The following is a 19,745-nucleotide window of genomic DNA, read 5'->3' as shown; positions in this document are numbered from 1 at the left end:
ACTGGATTGGCACATCCTGTAGACATGTGGAAGAAAGGTTACATTAATGTATTTCTGTTTTTGCGATACAACCATTTTCATTTATTAACTCAATTCCTTAGCCATTTTAAATGATTGTGCCAAGATACCAAGTGAGAAATGCTTTTTCAGGAATGGTAACCCTGGTTTGTATTTGAAAAGTGTCCAACAGAGTCACATAGAGAATGGAAATTTTAAAAAGAAAAGAGAAAGAGGGAGATTATGTCATTCCCTTCCTATATAATGCATCAAGATAGAGATTAAGATATGAAAGCTTTATGTTTTACGCAGTCCGCCTCGTTTTATCAGCTAGAGCACGTGGACCGGTTTACAGCACTTACTTTCATGCGGAACTCCCGGCTCTGTCACACTCGCAGGAGGTTGGCTACTGGATCGCGCGCAGCTGTGAGATACGGGCCGCCGATTTCAATCTTAAACTCTTCCATATGTCGGGGACCACGGAAGCGCTCTCTTTTTTCATCTTTCTTGCACGTCAACGGACAAAGGAGACTCTTAACTGATGATTTAAATTCAGGCTTTACGGTTCACGCGAGTTCGACTTTGCAGAATTCATAAATATTGTGACCTCAGCGGTGACGTTCAGACCAGCCTTTGAGAAACAGAACTCACGATGAATAACAGTATAGGAAAATTGCCTACTGTACTTGTGGTTTTTACAGCATGCCGAGATTATGGAAAGTGGACCGTGTACTTTTGCGTTGCTTTATATATTTTTTTCTTTTATTTATGCTGAACTTCATTCACATCAGGCTGGGACATTACTCAGTAAAATTTTCAGTGTAAAATCAACATATTTAACTCTCGTGGAGCACATAAGGCCACAAATGGCCTCATGTGAACTCTGCTAGCGGTTATATGACTGATAATTTTGGTGGGCATGTGTATGATGTGAAGTTATGAAAACTATATCCGACAGCCATTTAAGCTGCATGATTTAGTAGCCAAGGACTACTTGCAAGGTCTAGATGGGTTAAACTAAACACACTTCTTAAATTTACCACATAAAAACATACCAGCAAGTCTGAGGTAGTTACTCTGAGCATGTTATACTGTGAATCCCCCAGTTATGAGAATTGGCCATTCTGCGTGTGTGTCTGTCACAGTATAAGAACTTTGTCTCTTCAGCATCTTAAAATCACAAACTATTCATGAACAGAGTCTGTCTGAGACTTGCTGATGTTAATCTTAAACCAATTCTTTGTTACTTTTCCTCTACATGATTTAAAGGAACACTGACAGAGTCAACAATGAAGGAAATGTACTGTACGCTGTCACAGTAAAATTTGATTCAAAACTAAACACACTAAATGGGTGTCATGTTACAGCTTTTTTACTGTCACTGTAATATGTCCCCATTTGGTACTTGCCTGTTACACTGGGTTTTTTTTTTAATTTACAGATTGTTTATTATATATTTTTTTTTTGCTGTAATACTTTGCTTAGATCAGTCTTTATTTGACCCATTCTGGTGTCCACGCTAGCTTATTGCATGCACTATGCTATAAGTCTCTCTGGATACTGTCGTCTGCTGAATAAATAAGTGTAAATATCCAAGCACAGTAGCCCAGAGAATGTAAGAATGAAACCTGGTCGCCGTAGTAGTAATCCACGTACTCCATCATGCTAAGTTACACAGCTCAGTCTCCTGTTGGCAGATAACGCTCTGTCAGATGAGGAGAAGCTTGCAGAAGTCCCAGCTGTGGGATTTCATCTTCTGACCTCACTGTAATACTGCATCTCTTTGATGCCCACTTGTGCAGATTTGTCATAGCAGGACGGTATAATGCTCCCACGGCTTAAACTGTCATCTTCTCATTTTTCATCTTGGTTACAGTGATAAATCAAAACAATGGGTTTTCAAAGGTTTTATTTTCTTCAGTATCGAAAATATATCCAGAAAAAAAGTGATCCACACTCAGTGATTCAAGATTAAGATTCAAGGCCTAAAACATTTAAGCATTTCATCATAGTGTCAATATCTGTAAAACTCATATGCTACTTTAAAAATCTATTGTGACTGATTAAATATAAATTAAATTAAATAAAACCTTCACAACAAAGTGATCTTCAAACTTTAAAAAGAAGACAGGAATTATAACAAGGTAACCTGATAGTTAACATTGCATAAACCACTGTAATCCATATGCCAGATCAATCTTTCCTTCTTCTACTGGAAAAATGGATGAAGGTGTTGTCACAACCCAGCTCAAGGGAAGGACAGAAGAGGGAGATGACACGTGATTATAAGAGTTAAACTGAAGGTTTAACAATGAACTTAGTAGTAAACAAATACAAAAAAGGTATGAAGTGTGTAAGTCAGCAGGATCAGTAGTGAAAGGGGTGTTTGGTTCTGTGCAACCAGTGCTGTCAGGTGTTGTAAAGTGTAAAACCAAAAGAACATAACCAAAGGCACATAATCCAGAACAGACCCCAAACATGCTAACTTGAAGGTAAAAGGAGGTAAAAGACAAAGGAATAGCTTCAGCTGCCTTTATACAGGTGTGTGCCTCTGATTCCCCCAGGTGTTACACATCACCACTAACGATCCCAATTTCAGGCAGGTGTTCTGTGTCTGCTTAATGAGCCCCCTGTTGGTAGGCAAGGAGACAGCACACAGGAACCTGACAGACAGAGGGCTGTCACTGTGTGTATACCTGGCAATTATTTAAAATGCGTGTTTGGAGAAATAGGTCTGCATTAAAGCAGAATACTTCCACACAGTTTACACTGTATCTTGTGCTTATTTTTCCATTTTTACAAATGGAAAAACACTTAAGTTTGTTTTACTAGAAACCAGCTGCTGCTGATCTCAATGATACATATGAATCCATTCCCTTGCTGCAATAGGACCTTTCACTGTTTGCATTGGCCACCTATAACTTTGCAGTCTCTGTTAACATTGATACTGAAAGGCACACTTGAACTTCTTTAACCAATGGATCCTTCTATAAATAGTTTAATGGAATCTGTTATTGTCCTTTCGAACTACATCTGAATACAAAAACAGCCTCTCTGGCCAATGGTGGGAAACATGCAAAGTGAAGAAAGCTTTGTAGCTGAAACACATTGGCCTGTGATCCATATTATCTGAATGCCTAATGAATAAGTGCAATGTGAGTAATTAGGTTTTTGTGGCTTTATTTGTTGGAGGCGTGCTAGCTTAGATATCAAATAAAATGTTATTGTTTTACAACACACTGACCAGTCTGACCAGTTTTAAGAGCCTTGAAGACTTTTGTTTTCCCTAGAACAGATCAAATTACCTTGGTTATTAATGAAAGTCTTAAAGCGCAGTTTAAAAGTTGACTCATTATTACTGTAAATCTCCTCAAGCCCTGGAAGGCGGTGCTATCAGCTGGAATATTTCACACTGAAAGGGTTTATGCCTGAAAATACTATCTTTTATTTTGACATTATGCAGTATTAAATAGCGAAGTATTTTGCCAGAAATGCAAAAAATAAAATAAAATAAAATAAAATAATAATAAAAGTTAGTATTGCACCAGACAGTTATGTGTGTTTTAAATAAATAAATAAATAAATAAGTAAATAAATAAATAAATAAATAAATAAATAAATAATTAAATAAATAAACACAACTTCCACTAACTACTAACTTTTTTGTATGAAAATAGCTGCGTTCGTTTGAATAGATGCAGATGGAGTTCAAAGACAAAGGTACCGAGCTGAATCCGAAAGCATTTTAAGAAGATATGTGCGGCCTCTGGTGGTGAAACGTTAATACTGCACGCTCTCCCTCATCTGATGCACTAACGTTGCGCTAATAGCCTACTGTTACGAATATCAAGTTATTCAGCATAAATAAAACTTTAAATTTAGCTCCCATATGTTGAATTGAAAACCTATTATATATTTTACCTGTACCGTGCACGGGATGTTATAGTTTCGTTCAGGGCTGCTATCAGAAAATATAGACGCTGATTTTAGGTTATATACGGTAGGCTTGGAAACTTTTGTTCCAAGCAGATGAAGTTTAACTTTGGAACATCCGATTTTTAAGATTGTAATTGTTTTGTTCGCATTAGAAATGGAAGGAGTTGGGATGATTTAAAGCTCATTCAGAAAAACTGAAAACGATGGGACTTGACATTTACAACGCGACGTCAGTGTGTTCGACTCAAGACTTAATTTGCAAACTGGGCTCACAAGTTTGCACGCGTTGTTGCGCGGTCCTGCTGGGCACTCTTTCTGTGTCTTGTTTGATTCATTTGGTTTTGCGGCACGAGACCTTCCCGCTTCAGCGCTTATCTCATCAAAGATCCTGCCACTGACCGATAACTCACCCACTCAGCATTTAGATTACTACAACCATTTCAGAAGCTGCACAAAGCCGGATTCCACAAACATACAGGTATGTGTGAGAACAATCCGGCTCAGTGTAGGACCAGAAGGTGCGGTGACGCTCTGAACTTTCGGGACATGGACGCACACACAGACGCGGACTGCCAATACAAAGAGGTCGGTGTGTGTCAGAAAGGATGCGGGTTAGTTTTGCTCCAAAGGGACGTGAGTGATGGAGACCATTGCTGCGTGCGGGCGCTGCGCGCGGAGAACGGGGCGCTGCTGCTCAGGAGCGCGAGGCTGCAGCATGAAGCACTGAAGCGGAGGGCCAGGTGGGACGCGCGAGAACAGCACCTGTTGGCCCAGGTCACCTCACTGCATAACGAAGCGAGGCTCACTGCGGTCACCCACCAGAAGAAACTCCAACAGTACATGCTTCACATCAATGACATTACCAAACAGCTGATTGGACTTTGCAAGGTAAGGCAACATTTGCTAAGGTCAATTTACTAAACAACTTTCATACAGGCCTTCATTAAAAAAAAAACCAATCAAACAAACAAAAAAAGAGTTTGTGTTAAATTGTGGTCCTTGACATTGTCATCTAACGTGTTTTGACAACAACAAAATATTAAATGTTTATTGTTTGAAGACTTCTATTGAAAAGTTCTGTCATGCAGTGCCATTACCTTTGTTACCTTAATGTCAACACAAATTAAGCAGAAAGTGTTCTGCAGTTTGAATCCGGATTTTACTTCCCTGATGTCTTCTGGTGACTGTGATGTCATCCAGGGTGGAGGCCATGATTGTGATGTCATCCAGGGTGGACCTGAGGAAAGTCTAAGCATGTCTGTCAGCAGACAAACAGAATCGCTGGGGGTCAAAATCACAGAGGGTGCACTCTGCCAAGTAGAGTTCCAGGAAATCTTTACAGCGTACTTAAAATAGGCCAATTAAGTTTTTTGTGAAGTACTTAAAAATTGACTTTCAAATTAAGATGTACATAAGTGTGCTTAACTTCTATGTACTACCTATTTAATCAGTGCTTAGTAATAGCAAAAATTAGCAGAAATTAGCAGGTCTTTCCTGGACACCAGACACCAATGCACCACATTACCCATTACCCATTGTCCGACCCCAGTCTTACAGTGCCGCAGTGTCTGCTGTGTTGCAGTGTGCTTCAGCACTAAATCACTTAATTTAAGTTGTCGATTGGCTGAAGAGTCCACACGTCACGTTTCTGTAGCCTGAGTCAGCTGCTGTTTGTGAGGGAACCACAAAACATTGCAAACAGTGAAGCCCCCCAGGACTGCGGATTTACATCCCCAAAATAACACCTGCAGCATCTGCGTGCTTGTCTAATACCTTATTTTTCTGTTGGGCATATTCCAGGACGACCCCCAGCTGGACCCTGGGGCAGGGGGCGTGTCCGTGTCCCACATATCCGAAAGGGAGCCGGCGGGACAGAGGGAGGGGCTTCAGGCGAAGGACCGCGTCCCGCAGGTAAGACGTAGCGCATCGGCGCACCTGGACTCGGCCACGCCCACGCGACTAGCGCATACCGGACGACGCGGCCGCCCCCCCCCTGGTCCTTATCGCCCGCGGCGACAGCGGTTCCGCCGCCCGTCAAAGCCACCGTCTTCCATAAACCCCGCCCCGCTATCTCTCCACATCTCCCCGTCTCTCGTACCGCTTTGTTTAAATGTTTGCCTTCAGACTGGATGTGTGTGCGGTCGGTGGTTTGTGGCGTGCGGTCGGACAGATAACATCACGCTGTCGCCCTTTTCTCTCTGCTCTCTGGCAGCATGTCAGAAGCTTCTCCCCCCCCCCCCCCCGCTTTTTAAATTTCTCTATTCGGTATAAGATCTCTTGTCTAATTCGGCGATCCAAAGCGGCCATTAGGCTGGGATGTACGTGTCCTGCCCCCGTCCGCCTCGATAAAAGGTCAGATGCAAATGTCCTCCCCCGTTGTCCCGGCGAAATGGAATTCTTGTCGTCGGGGCGCGTGTTGATTTTGGCTACTTCTGTCTGGGAAGACCTGGAGCCCGTCTGACTCTTTGCCGAGCATCGATAAGACAGTTCCTGTGTTTGGATTCTTAAATGAAATAATGTTTGCTGATCCTGCACCTGATGTGAACGCTGGCCTGTTTGCTTGACTGGGGATATATTAACAGCAAACAATGGCAGTGTCTTTGTATATCGTCAGCTGTGCATGTTTTACTGAACTTACTTTTAAACCCCTCAGGGTCTGGACCATTTTGATTAAAAACCATACAATCATACAGTTTATATTTTCCCAGGTTTCAGTAAATTGCAACCGTTATTTGATGATTCTATATTGTTTAACTTTAAATTTAGCTCTATAACTCTCATGATTATACACGTTTAAAAAAACAAAAAAATTTCTTTATATTATCTTATGACAAAACAATGTCGTGTGGGAGAATTTTGATGTCACCTGCACTTAAATTATTTTATTATGTTATGTAAATGTGTTTCTAGAGCTTTAAAGACATAAATAGTTGTCTTGTGTTTTGTAACCAGATGTTAAGCAGTACTATAGACACAGTTGGAGCCAGACTGACAAGAAATGACCATCACTGGGAATCGGCGATGGCACTATTATCAGACTTTACATCCAAAACAGCATGGCATTTTCCCTTCTGTGCCAATCTTTTAACTGCGTTCTTCTTCTGTGGTAATCTTCTGATTCATCATGTTTCAGGCGAGGGGTCTATTTTGGAGTTTAAAGTCAGGGAAAGGGGAAATTTTGCTGCTGACCTTTCATTAAAAGATATTAGACCTATGGCATTTAGAGCAGTTAAGGCCTAAAAAACAGGAAATTATGCTACAATACAGCAAAGAGAGTACTTCCTGTATATGGACAGAGCAGGCTTATTACTAGATCTGGGCCCTGTTTCACAAAATAGGATTACTGAGTTAGCTGGATAACTGCACAGAGTAAAATCCGGAACCCTCCTTAATCTGGAACATGGATTGAAGGAAAAAGAGCTGTTCCGGGTTTTACTCAGCTCAGTTATCAAGCTAGCTCAGTAATCCTGCTTTGTGAAATACCTCTCTGACTCTCCCAGTCCCTAAACAAGTGTTAAGTGTTGGTCTTTTTATACTCACTGTTTGTATTCAGTGTGTAAATATGCTGGTGTATGAGTTTGGCTCGATTACCATTGAAGAGGGTCTGGGAATGATGTTTCAGTTTTACCCTCGCACGTGCCAGTCTGATTTGCTTTATGCAAAAATATGTATTTGTAGAGCGGATTATTTAGGCTTATAAATTGTCATTGTTGTGCATGTATTGTTTGAGCTGAGCTCTCTTGGTAGCAGGTAATGAGTTTAGGCTGGCAGATTTCGCGCTGCACCTGGAGTTCTGCTTCTGTTAATAAATAATGCAGGTAATCACCAGGAGTGAGGAACACCTGTGGAGCTTGTATATTAGCGGAAGATCAAGGTGAAACATGCGAACACGTGGGGTTCCCCATCACGTGCTTATCGCTGCTTTGGCGCAGTAACACATTGCAAATTGCCGATGAAAACCGCATAAATGTGCCCTGGAGTTCACACCCAGAGTAAATGTGTTCATTTCACGCTGTAAAAGTTTTCTGAATCACTTCTGATACCGTTTAGGAATATGGCGCTTTTTGTCTTTGCATTTTGAGTAAAACACTGTAAGGCACTCATCGACTCAGCCAGCTAACCCTACAGTGTAATTTATACAAAAAGGAAGGTGTTGCGTGATATTTGGCCATGTGTGCTTGCAAATGGCAGCAGGGAGGGTCTCCTTGTCTATGGTAGTGAGACGCCAAACCCCTGACCGTCCGGTTATCATTTGTCAACTGTACAGTCACACTGTGTGGCACAGTATAACAGTGCCTGCGACATGTCAAAATTGTGAAGATGCGCGACGTTCAGAAAAAAGGTTTTGCGCAATGCTTTTTTCAGTTGAAAATATGGAATTTTTGTCGAGCTACAGTTGTCAAAAAAGTCACGAGATTAAGTACTGTGTGCTTACCTCCTGGGATGTCTGAAAATGACACAGTATATGCCACTCTATTACTAGCAACACTCTGTACTGTCAAAGAGTAATGATCAGACACGATTATGACATCACAGACTATCAGTTAAACCGATTGGCTGTGCGGATACAGACTTAGCGAAGGCACACTTGGGCACGGTAGTCGATGAGACGGAAAGCTCCCAGAGGCCTTTACGAGTGGGAGAGGCCCAGAGGGACAGGTGAATGTGCTGTACGCAACTTTAAAAAGGTTCTGTGCAAAAAAAACAAAAAAAACGAAAGCAATCCGGAGCAGAGCTGATTGCCCCTCGGAGAGGCGTCTCCATGGGAACGCTCCGGGTCTCCCGGTGACGCTCGGCAGCCGGCAGCCTGCAATCGCAGGACAAGAGCGCGGTTTTTAGAGCCCATCCATCGCCTCGGGAACCGAACGAAAGCTATTTTGTCGGGGAACGGAACATCGAAGATGACAGAAACAGATTGTGTCGTGACAAGGGGAGGGAGAGATTTATAACCCGTCCCTGTCTACCCAGGTGATTTGATTTCGCGAGGAGCGAGGGCTCAAACACAAAAATATGATAACTGATAGACCGGAGGACTCGCTGCGGACAGAATTGATTCAGGCCGCGCGATAAACGTGCTCTTAAGTTAATCAAGTCAACCCGGGCATGACAAGGGGATTGAGTAAAAAATCACACACACACACACACACACACTACACTTGTTATTTCTGTGTATGTCATCTCTCTGGCATTTATCCAACCATATTCTTTCTCCGGTCGGTCCCGTAAATAAACCTGCCATCTATGGCAGTGTAGGCAGTACGGACGATGGCAATTTAGATAACTTGAGAAGCACGTTGGGCCCGAGATTTATACCGATGCCATCCTTACAGCATAGCCAAACATCCTTCAGCCTCGCGCATTGCAGCTGACCGAAGAAGAAGGGGGAGAAGAAGAACTGAGAGGCTGTTATTTCTCATGGCGTAAGATCTGTGAAATGCAGAGTAAGCCTTTTGGGGGACGTGCAGTCTGTCATGGATTTCTCAGGTCATGTGATCCCAGTCAGGCTTCAGTGGGTGTGGAGAGAAGTGCTCAGCTGTTCAGAGGATAATCCTGCCTGCTTCTGCTGAACACGAGGAGGGTGATCAGGTCTAAACCTGTCTGCTTTTACTGAACATGAGAACAGTGTGCAGGGTTTAAACCTGTCTGCTTTTACTGAATACGAGGAAGGAGTACAGAACTTCTAAACCTCAGAACCAGCCGAAAGCAGATTGGGCCAGTTATTCATGAAATGTGGCTTCTTTTTAAGTGGAAAACTGGAGGCCATAGCTATAACCTACATAACCTTCATCAGCGCTGTCCAACCCTATTCCTAGAGATCTACCGTCCTCTTGGTTTTCAGTCAAATGCTTAACAAAGCACATCTCATTCGACAGCTAGAGATCACTGAGCTGCTAATTCGTCGAGCCAGGTTTACCAAATTAGGGTTGAAATGAAGACCTACAGGACAGTTCATCTCCAGGAACAGCGTTGGGCAGCCCTGTCCTACATAATCCATCAGTTGGGAACCTCTTAAAGCCAGAAAAACCAGTAGGATTTCCTCCTCTCCCACTGCTCAACTGAGTATTCTGGCAATGGTTGCCAACAGCATAGTGTAATGGTTGGAAAACTCAAAGGTTGCGGGTTTTATTCCCATCTGGGGCACTGCTGTTGTACCCCTGAGGCAGGCACTTAACCCTAACTTCTTCAGTAAATATCTAGCTGTTTAAACAGATTGTATGTAAACAGTGTAATACGTGTAAACCGCTGTGGATAAGAGGTGTCTGCTACACCCCGAAATGTAGTCCAAACACCCACCCTCTCTAATGAGCTTCCACAAGCCTTTGTTTAGGTCAGAGGTGAAGGGTCAGAGGGCAAGGGCGGTTATGTGTTTTTCTCTTGATCGCTCAGTTTGATTGATTCAGGGTATTAGCCTCCCATTTGGACTCTGATTGGTGAAAGGCCGAGTATCTCCACCCGGTCACCTGCGGTTATTAAACCAGCTTTATTTTTAGATTTTACTTCACATAATTTTTGAAAAAGTCTTTAATTTTTATGGTGTGATTTACGACCAGGCTGCCACACACGCCGTTTTGCAGAAGGTATTAAAAAATGTAGAAAACACACATGAAAGCCTGTTTGATTAATTGTGAGGATAAATTCTGTATCACTCGGAGTGACTTCAAGCGTAGCGACTGCAGCGGCCAGATAAACGACAGCTCTGTTATTATTTTTTTTACAGAACTTACCGTTATGTTGCTGTCTGGCCATTAAATAATGGATCAGTGGAACTTTCTGGAACTTGCTGAGCCCTGCGGTGGAGGCAGCCAGCTTTAACGGTCTCGTTTGGCAATGCACATGTTGCCACTGAGGCCTGGTAAGTTTTGTTGATTTAGGGAGGAAGTGAGAAGCAGGAAGCTGTTCCAGTGAAGGGCCGCGCAGACCGCTTTGTCAGCAGAGGGTGGGATTCTGGGAAGTCTGGGCCCTGGCATCGGATTGGCTGTCACTCAGGCAGATTAAGGCATTGGCAGCGGGCACGCCTGAGTTGAGACAAATTGCATGGGCATGCTGAGCTGAGGGCAGTTCCTGGTTACTTCTGCCATACACAAATGTGCACACACACAGACCCAGATTCAACTGATGCTTGTACTTAACTGTGACAGATAATTAAACGTTAAACTTAGCTACAGTATTTTCTTTGTTTTGGCTTGTCGCTGCCAATTGCAGTGTGAGGCTGGTGAACCCTCCTACCCCCAACAAGCCCCCCCCCCCCCCCCCCCCCCAAACCAGACCTCCAGCTAGCCAATGAGTCGACGCATAGAATCGGGAACCCCTCAAACGCAATTCATCATCACGCTCACAACGGCAGGAAAAAGGGGTGCGTCCGTTGTCTTCGCCTTAATGAGTGAGGCGTGCGGCTCCTGACAACGCAGTGCAAACGACAGCGACTCCATAGCGCAGGGTAATTAATGCAGAATCCGTACATCTGGGGGGAAAAAAAGCCTGATTTATGGAGGAAATGGTCTGTGCTGGGGGAGATTTGGGAGCTCTCTGGGCAGACAGAAGCTCCTCTCTCTCCCGGTAGCGGTGGCACGAGGACATTTACCGCAAAGCTGAGCCGTTTCGCCCTTCACCTTCTGTGCAGCTATTTACCGTCCGTCCCCCCGTGGGGACCCGGGCAGCAGGGCTTGCGTTATGTCCCCTGACGTTACGTTTAGTCATTTAGCCGAGGCTGTAATCCAGAGTGACTTTGCGCGCAGGGTCTGAGTCACTTGTGGTGACCTCATAGGGCCAGAGTGCGCGGTTAGCGTTTAGCCTCTCGCTGCTACCTGACCGCGACCAACGGATGAGGAGGTTTTTCCTGCAGCCTGGCTTGCACCCACTATAGGGTGTGTGTGTGTGTGTGTGTGTGTGTGTATTTTGTCATACTGTACCATCTGATGAACACTTGGTAGTGTCATTTTAACTGGCTTCTCGCCCCTGTGTGTTAAGTTTACTATTCCCATTTGTTCTGGATCATCAGGAGACAGAGCATGAGCTACAGAGTCTCAACACATCAGGCTTTTTCATCCCCTGCAGTTTTACTGCTGAAATTCAGCCTGAATTACAGCTAAGGCAAGTAAGGGGAAAGGGAAGCGAATGCTCTTTTTGAAGAGAACTGAATGCTCTTTCTGAAGGGAAGAGGACGCTCTTTTTGATGGAAAGTGAATGCTCTTTTTGAAGGGAAGAGAACGTTCTTTTTTGTGTGGAAGAGAAAGCTCTGTGCACATTGGCGTTAAAGAGAGGGGTTGACTTTCCCTGACGTGCCAGGTGTACCGGGATATTTTGGCTGCGGTCGTGCGAGTCGAGACAAAGCGGAGTTGGAGCAGGCCTTGAATCTTCCTCTCCGAATGGGGTTAAAGTTTTAACCTCCGGCGCGGAGAGAGAACGCCGAGAGAGAAGACGCTTCCTTGGGCTTCGGGCTCTTGATTGCTCCCCTTGTGTGCTCTGAAACGGTTCTGGCGCGTCGCGGCGCGGAAACAACAGCGGCTGCCGGCGTCGAGCGCGCCCCAGGGCAGGATCAAAGGAAGCTTCTGGAACTCCGGCGCGCTCGAGAACAAGTCCAGGAAATGACTGAATTGACTCTTCTGGCGTGAATTGTTTCTGCCGGTTAATTTGTTTTTTTTTGTTTTTTTTTCATTCTGACGAGGAGAGAGATGAAGTCATGCGCGTGAAGACGAGCTCTTGCAGCCTACTGACAGATGTTTTATGCGAATGGGTAATGGCTGCGTTAGAGGCCGCGTCGTTTCCTTTGAAATATTCTTTGCAACTGCGCCGAGGGAAGAGAATGCACCTGATTGGGTTTTGTGAAAGTTATTGTCCGCGTCACTTAGCCGTAGTGGCACTTGGAGCGACTCTTAACGTGGAATGACTTCAACCTTTCGGCGCTTCATCATGGAGCGCGCTCTTCCTTTACAGTCACACTCCGGAATTCTGCTTCCTCCAGTTCCATTCTACGAAAAGATGCTAGCTAATCGCTAATCTTTCTAAAGCGTTTGACAGAGCTGTGGTAAATTGACACGTATACACGGTCTCCTTGTTTCGTTTTCTTTTTCCCAATGTTTACCTTTTTCTTTCCTGATTTGGAAATAGATTGACTCTCGAAAGCAGGCTCCTGTTCGTACTTGGCTGATGATATTGCTGAGGCACAAACCAGAGTATCTTTTTGAGGAAGAACTAAAGAGGAGCTGACAGAGGGTGGGGCCTTTGCTCTCACAACCGATGTACTGGCCTCCTGTTTTATTACTGTGGGGCAAAGGGAGCCGGTCTTGTTTTTATACCTGTGCTTTTATGTTTCCCCGGCCATGAAGGAACGTGCGCTGTGCATCCTCTGACAAGACTGATAAATTCACTTTTAATTAAGGGAGAGCTTTGCACAGATGTCGGCCCCTAAATGCACTGATCTGGGAGAGGAGGCAGGCCTGGTAGGGGAGAGGGGACAGGGGAGCCTGGTTGAGTTTCCTGTGTTTGTGTTCAAATCACTCGAACTTCTGGAGTAACTTTTCACGCAAATATACATTTTTATTTAATGTTTTTTTTTATTTATCACAAGTCATTGGAAATGGCAAACAAATCAATAATTGATGGAAAAAAAAGAATTGAAGTGCATATGTTTTGCAATATTATGTTATGCAGTGGTAAAGGTTATGGGGAAATGCGATGTAGATTAGCTCAGCAGATGCCGAAATGGACTCGCACTGCATTTCCACTTGTGTTTTTCTCTATGCCAAAGTTCAGGCATTAAGACAAAAGAGTGCCCTTCTGCTGTGAATGCCTGATCATAATGCTGGTTTACTGTGCTTATGAGTCAGAGTGGAGAACGATCATGCACCGTGGAGATTTAAAATGCATTCAGCCTCTGCAACAACATTCTGCTCTTTAGATACAAGCTCTTTTTCAGAGCAGAGAAATTACTTCTCCCATCTTTGTGATTTTAAGAAACAGTCGGATGCCGGATTTAGAAGAAGAATCTTTCCCCTTACACTGTTTTACATGGTTAGGAGCGGCTCAGAGCACATAATGACTTCTCTTGCGTGTAGTTCAGGTAGTGCATTTCTGTAGAGGTCAAGTTTTGAATTGACAAATGACTGCTGTGCTGTTTTGTGCACCGTGAGTCTGTGTAATGGCACAAAATGGACTTCTCCGGGGTGCAGTTGCACGCCTCTGGTCTGCTTTATGGCACGCTGGCCTGAAACTACTGCTCCCTCGTGTTCTAAGTCGTCTCCTTCCAAACAGGTGTTTGGCTAAAGCCGTACCTGCTGACATGCAGGAAATTTTTAACGGCGGGCAATCCATTTCCCCAGCTTTTTGTTGCTGCTGTAATTTTTTTTATAGTGGAGAAACCAGATGAAAAGATGCCGTATTTCACCGTTCCCCGCATAGGAGATTAATATTTCAGCCATTAATGTTTCACGCGGCTAATGCTCCCTTTCATTTATGTCTTGTAAACATGCTCGCGTAGGACCGTGAATGTCGTGGGTCATGAAATGTTGTTTCTCGGAGAAACCGTATTTTATTTAGCCGAAATGGAGAAGGCACGGGCGGCGTCTTAATGGTTTATTAACGAGGGGGTCTCTCCCCCGGCCCACGAGCAGAGGGGCACGGTGCGTTCCCGTCGGGCCGCTTGATGGTTTCGGAGGGCCGGGGTCCCCGGGGGTAACAGCCGGCGACTCCGGGACGCCACTCTGGTTTAGCGAACGTCGTGCCGTCCGAGCAGAGGATTACTGCGGTCTGAAAGCCCATCTCTGCAGCACAGACCATTCGCCACAGACTGCGGTCTGAAAGCCCATCTCTACAGCACAGACCATTCGCCACAGGCCCATTTTTAAAAACTTGAGTTTCACTCTGTTTTTCTCTCTCTCTCCTGTTACACCCTGTCTTGCAGTTTCATAACACAGAGCCACAAGGCACACACGTGAGGTGTTCTCTGAATTTGGGTGGGGGGGGGGGGGGGTGATTAGCACTTGTGTTTGGAACCGGGTTTATTTGAGTCTCCAGACACCCCCATCTCCCTGCTCACACGAGCATGCCTCCAGAGTTTTAATGTATGTGTGTGTGTGAGTGTCTGTGGGATGGGGGGGGACTCATCTGTCAATCACAGGGCCAGGTCTCGGTGTGATTAATGAGATTAAACAGTGAAGCGACACTACATATGTGCAGCTGCACAGACCAGAAAACTTGGTACCCCACCCCCCCTCCCTGCAGTCTGGGGGGCACAGACTTCTGAATGCCCTAATTTTATCTACCCCATAGTACTCCCCCTGCTCCCGTCTACAGTCATTATAATGCAACGCAATGCAACAAGGCCAATTGCACTTTGTGTGTATGTGTGTGTGTGCGTATGTGGTCGTGTACACGTGAGCACACGGCAACCATTGTACACATGACTCATACAAAAACATTCAGATTGTTCCTCACAGGCTTTATTCAAATTGTACGCAAACACATTAGGTCATATTCAAATAATATGCAGTAGATTTTTGTTTGTGTATGTTACACAAACACATCAGTCATACTTCATGCAGCGATTGAAAGAAGTCTTTCTTTTGTGTCTGTGCATTGGCACACCTATCTGAGAAATGACAGGCCCCCAGTGTTTCTCCTGCTTCTGCTTTTCACCGTTTTTTTTTTCCTTTTTTCCTGGAGCTCAGATTAGAGGCTTGGTCGAAACACTGCAAAAGCTCTTGTCAAGGCTTCTCTTCCAAAGTCCGTGCTACAAGCCAGCACCTCTTTTCATTTTCACAGTCCACCAGCTAAACTTTTTGTAGAAGGAACGCCATTTAGACAGACCTCCTGACCCTTAGCTGTGGCTCTAGGGTCAGGTAAGTGACAGTTGCATTGGACCTTCTTCTTATCTCTTTGATTCTGGATCAGGGAATAACAGAATGGTTGTGTATGATGTGTACAGTGTCCTCTATACTGTGCTGTTATCACACTGACCCTGGATCAGTGGATAGCTCCGTCTACCATGCAGTGCTGCTCTGGCTCATTATTTCACATTATTACCCAGACTCCTCTGGGGCACCTGTCCTCTCTTACGATGTGGGAGTGACTGTCCCATCTGCCAGCGGTGATGGAGATGTCCCTTTGCCGTGATTCCTTCTACTCCTCTGTGCTCTCTCATACACACACACACACACACAACTGGGTATATAAACATACACACACACACCACTGGGTATATAAACACACACACATACACAGCTTGGTGTACACACACACACACACACATACACACACACACACAACTGGGTATATAAACACACACACATACACAGCTTGGTGTACACACACACACACACACACACACACACACACCACTGGGTATATAAGCACACACACATACACAGCTTGGTGCACATAAACATACACACCATCACACACACACACCTGCATGTACACACACACACACACAGATGCACATGTAGTATGCACATACACACACACACACACTGGGGTATATAAGCACACACACATACACAGCTTGGTGCACATAAACATACACAGCCTCACACACACATATACACACCTGCATGTCCACACACACACACACACACACACACACACACACACAGATGCACAGGTATGCACATACACTCATACACCTGAACATACACACATAAACACACACACACACACACACACCTGTACATACACACAAACACACTCTCATGAACACACTATCACAAATAGTCTCACACACACACATACACACACAGACACACACGCCATGGTGCTGTGATCTGCTTTCTCTGTTGAGATCACTCAGCCATATCCTTTACCCAGCAGAAATAAAATGTGCACTTTGGCTGAGGAGCATTTTCTGATCTCCCTCAGATAGACTTGCTCTGTATTACGACTGACAGTAATTCATATTTATGTGGTGATTTTATAGATTTTCTATCTTCTTCGCTGGATTTTTGATGATCCTTTGTTCTTATCCCTTTGTCTGAAAGAATGTACTATGTCTTCACTGCCAGCAGGTGGCAGAATATACATTCTCTGTAAATCCACCGTGCAGCAACATATGTGCAGTACACCCTATAGCGTCAGTACGATTTCTACTTCGGGGACAGTGACGGCAGTGTAGTATCCTAAAGGGCAGGCAGTGTGCGTGTGCGCCAGGCGTTGTTTGGAAAGCACTGCCCTTCGGTGTTAGGATGCTGTGAACACAACAGACACGTGTGGGGCCGTCTCTGTCACTCAGTGGGATTAGGCTTCGGCATAACAAGGTCCTTGTGAACAGAACTGGAAGGTGTTGCTACCAGATTGCATCATGGGAAATAGCCGTCCCGCTCCTTTTCTTTAATGCGATGTGGTAGGGGATTGCTGTGAGTGATCTTTTTCACAGTTTTCTTAGATCTGTGCTTCCTGTCCTCTTACTGAAGAATCGCTGCCCATGTTTGTTCTCGGTTTAACTAAAGGAATGTGAACAGACGTACAGTAAGATATGTTTTCTTCTCTTCTCCCCCCTCCCCAGGAGTGTCGTTGACCCGGTTGATCTGAAACCGCTCTGTTTGGAGGCTAATTAATTAATTAGGGGTTTGCCTCGTTAAAACGTCGCCCTCCGTGACCTCATCGAAAAGAGCAGCCAAGTTCCCCGGCCCTGTCGTCTGTTTGCCGTTTTCCTCTGTCGCTTCTCAGCGCCGTTTGTCTGGTCCGTCTGTACTGCCCTCCACATCCGTAAAGCGCAAACAGGCAAGAAACACCTGAAGAAGGTCCACCCCAGGGGTGCTCAACTCCAGCCCGGGAGGACCGGGGTACAGGCTGGTTTTTGTTCTAACCAGTTTTTCGGCTGCATTTTCCAAACAGCTGTAGACAAAAGTAGCTGGTTCAGGCCCGTACTGGACCACGGTGAAACATTTTCCACACGGGTGCAGTGTGCAGCGAGCAGCCGGGGCTCGTGACTATCAAAGATGTCAGACCAAGCGAACGATCGGGGCTGATTGAATAATTAAGGGCAGAAGTTGGTGTGAAGTCCCACGCTGTGCAGTCCTGGGTTGAACACGGTACACATGGAACATGGAACACGCGTGTGCGTCTCCAGGTGTTCTCCGTGTCGGGGCTGTGCTACTTGGCATTCCGATGGCGGAAAGCCGAGTCGAAAGCGCTGTACGACATCGATACTCTCACACTTATTCTCAATCGACATAGCCATAGCGTCTGTGCTTTAAGAGCGTATTAGGACTAGTAACACCCCACTACGCTGGCCTGTCTTGATGGGGTGCACAAGCTCATAAAGTAAATGTGGTGGCATTGATTGGTCTCCCAGCATTCTTTTAATCTCCTTAAAGAATCAGAGCTTGTTTTTATTTTCTTGCAACAACACTGAACAGCCCTGTCAATCAAGCAATAGGCGTACATCAGTTTTTTTTTTTTTTTCTTGCTGAAACCGAAGGCTCAGCTGTCAGAGGTACCCCTACAATTGAAGTTGCTTTATTCATGTTTATTACACATGTAATTACCATAAAGACGCCATGTACAGTAATTACACATTACTCTGCAGATTTTCCTGGCTGTAAATCCATATGTTGCTACGTTTGTGGTCATAATTCTTTAGTAGAACCTACTTATGGCATTATGCGAGTAGAAATCTGGCAAATGGATATAATCAGCTTAATTCACAGACACAGTACCGTGCGACGGAGTGAATATGTAATTACATGCTTATAAGATGCTTACAGCAGGTGTCATCACGAGTTGCATTTATAATCACCAGTGGGCAGGATGGTTGCGATGTTAAGTGCGTCAGGTGTGTGTGTGTGTGTGTGTGCAGAATAATGTGGGGTTTCATGTACAGGTGATTGAGTACACATTCCGCTCACGACTCCCCCCCCGTCTGCACTTGTTGACTCGGTGGAGCATGACGATTACCGGTCTGCTTCCTCCGGCGACGATAGTAATTAATGCCGAAGACAATTCGGCCCAGATTGTCTTTTCTCATCTCGACAAATTACCTCAGGGTGAGACCCCACTCCCCCCCAGTAAAATCGGCGGGAACAAGGTGGAAGGGCCACCGTTCGCCTGTGTGACTCCGGGTGCCTAAGGATGTGTGTGTGTGTGTGTGTGTGTGTGTGTGTGTGTTTGTGAGTGGGTGTTACCGTTCTGTGTTTTTAACCACAGAAAAGTGTGCCTGATTTCCACCATTTTCCTCCTCCCCTGTCAAAAATAAATAAATAAATAAATAAATTAGCGGAAAATCGCAGCGCCTATAGAGGAGGAAGGGAGGAATCGATTCCTGTTTTACAGACCAACCGATCAGGCTAAACGAGTGAGGCCAATTGTCTCGTAGTCGTCAGACTGCTGGAAAGAGCGATCTGATGCTCGGCACGTTTTTGGCGGCCTAATCGCTGAGCAGTCTTCTAACGGGCCTGTTCCTGAACGGTTCAGTTGACTGCTAAAAACTTTATGGTTGGACTAATCTACTGCTCCTGTTATAAGGGATTCATTCAGGTTATTGGGGAAATGTGCAGTGTTTTTTTTGTGCATTCATAGTTTGTATTCTGTTTCTGGCTTAGCTAATTAACTTGCACAGTGCCTGAGTGATACTGTGTATATAGTCAGGCCCTGAATTATCGGCGTCTTGATAAACACGGCCAATAAAGGCTTTATAACAATGCTCCAAAAATTAGGACGTTATATGTGTTTATACTGAGTCTACTGTGCAGAGAATTTGCTTGTTGTGTATTCAACAAGAAATAATGTTAATTTCCCAAAAGATATCTGTCAAAATTATTCCCACCCTCGTTTTGTGATTTGTGCACCGTGTGTGTGAATTTTAAGGGTGCCAATACTTA

At 44.7% G+C, this 19,745-nt stretch overlaps 1 protein-coding gene across 1 annotated transcript in view; it reads left to right on the top strand.

Annotated features, from left to right (window-relative positions):
- The first annotated feature begins 4,042 nt into the window (after positions 1 to 4,042).
- LOC118231247 (PDZ domain-containing RING finger protein 4-like) overlaps positions 4,043 to 19,745 on the top strand; it is a 135,906-nt gene continuing 120,203 nt past the window's right edge. Inside the window, exons 1-2 of the mRNA XM_035424895.1 lie at positions 4,043 to 4,821; positions 5,734 to 5,844. Of these exons, the coding sequence (XP_035280786.1) occupies positions 4,414 to 4,821; positions 5,734 to 5,844 (519 nt within the window). The 5' untranslated portion in view covers positions 4,043 to 4,413. The remainder of the gene's footprint in view (positions 4,822 to 5,733; positions 5,845 to 19,745) is intronic.

The sequence above is a fragment of the Anguilla anguilla genome, chromosome 7 (assembly GCF_013347855.1).
Source record: "Anguilla anguilla isolate fAngAng1 chromosome 7, fAngAng1.pri, whole genome shotgun sequence".
Taxonomy (NCBI): Eukaryota; Metazoa; Chordata; class Actinopteri; order Anguilliformes; family Anguillidae; genus Anguilla; species Anguilla anguilla.
The sequence above is the reverse complement of the archived record's forward strand: the minus strand, read 5'-3'. Positions and strand labels throughout refer to the sequence as shown.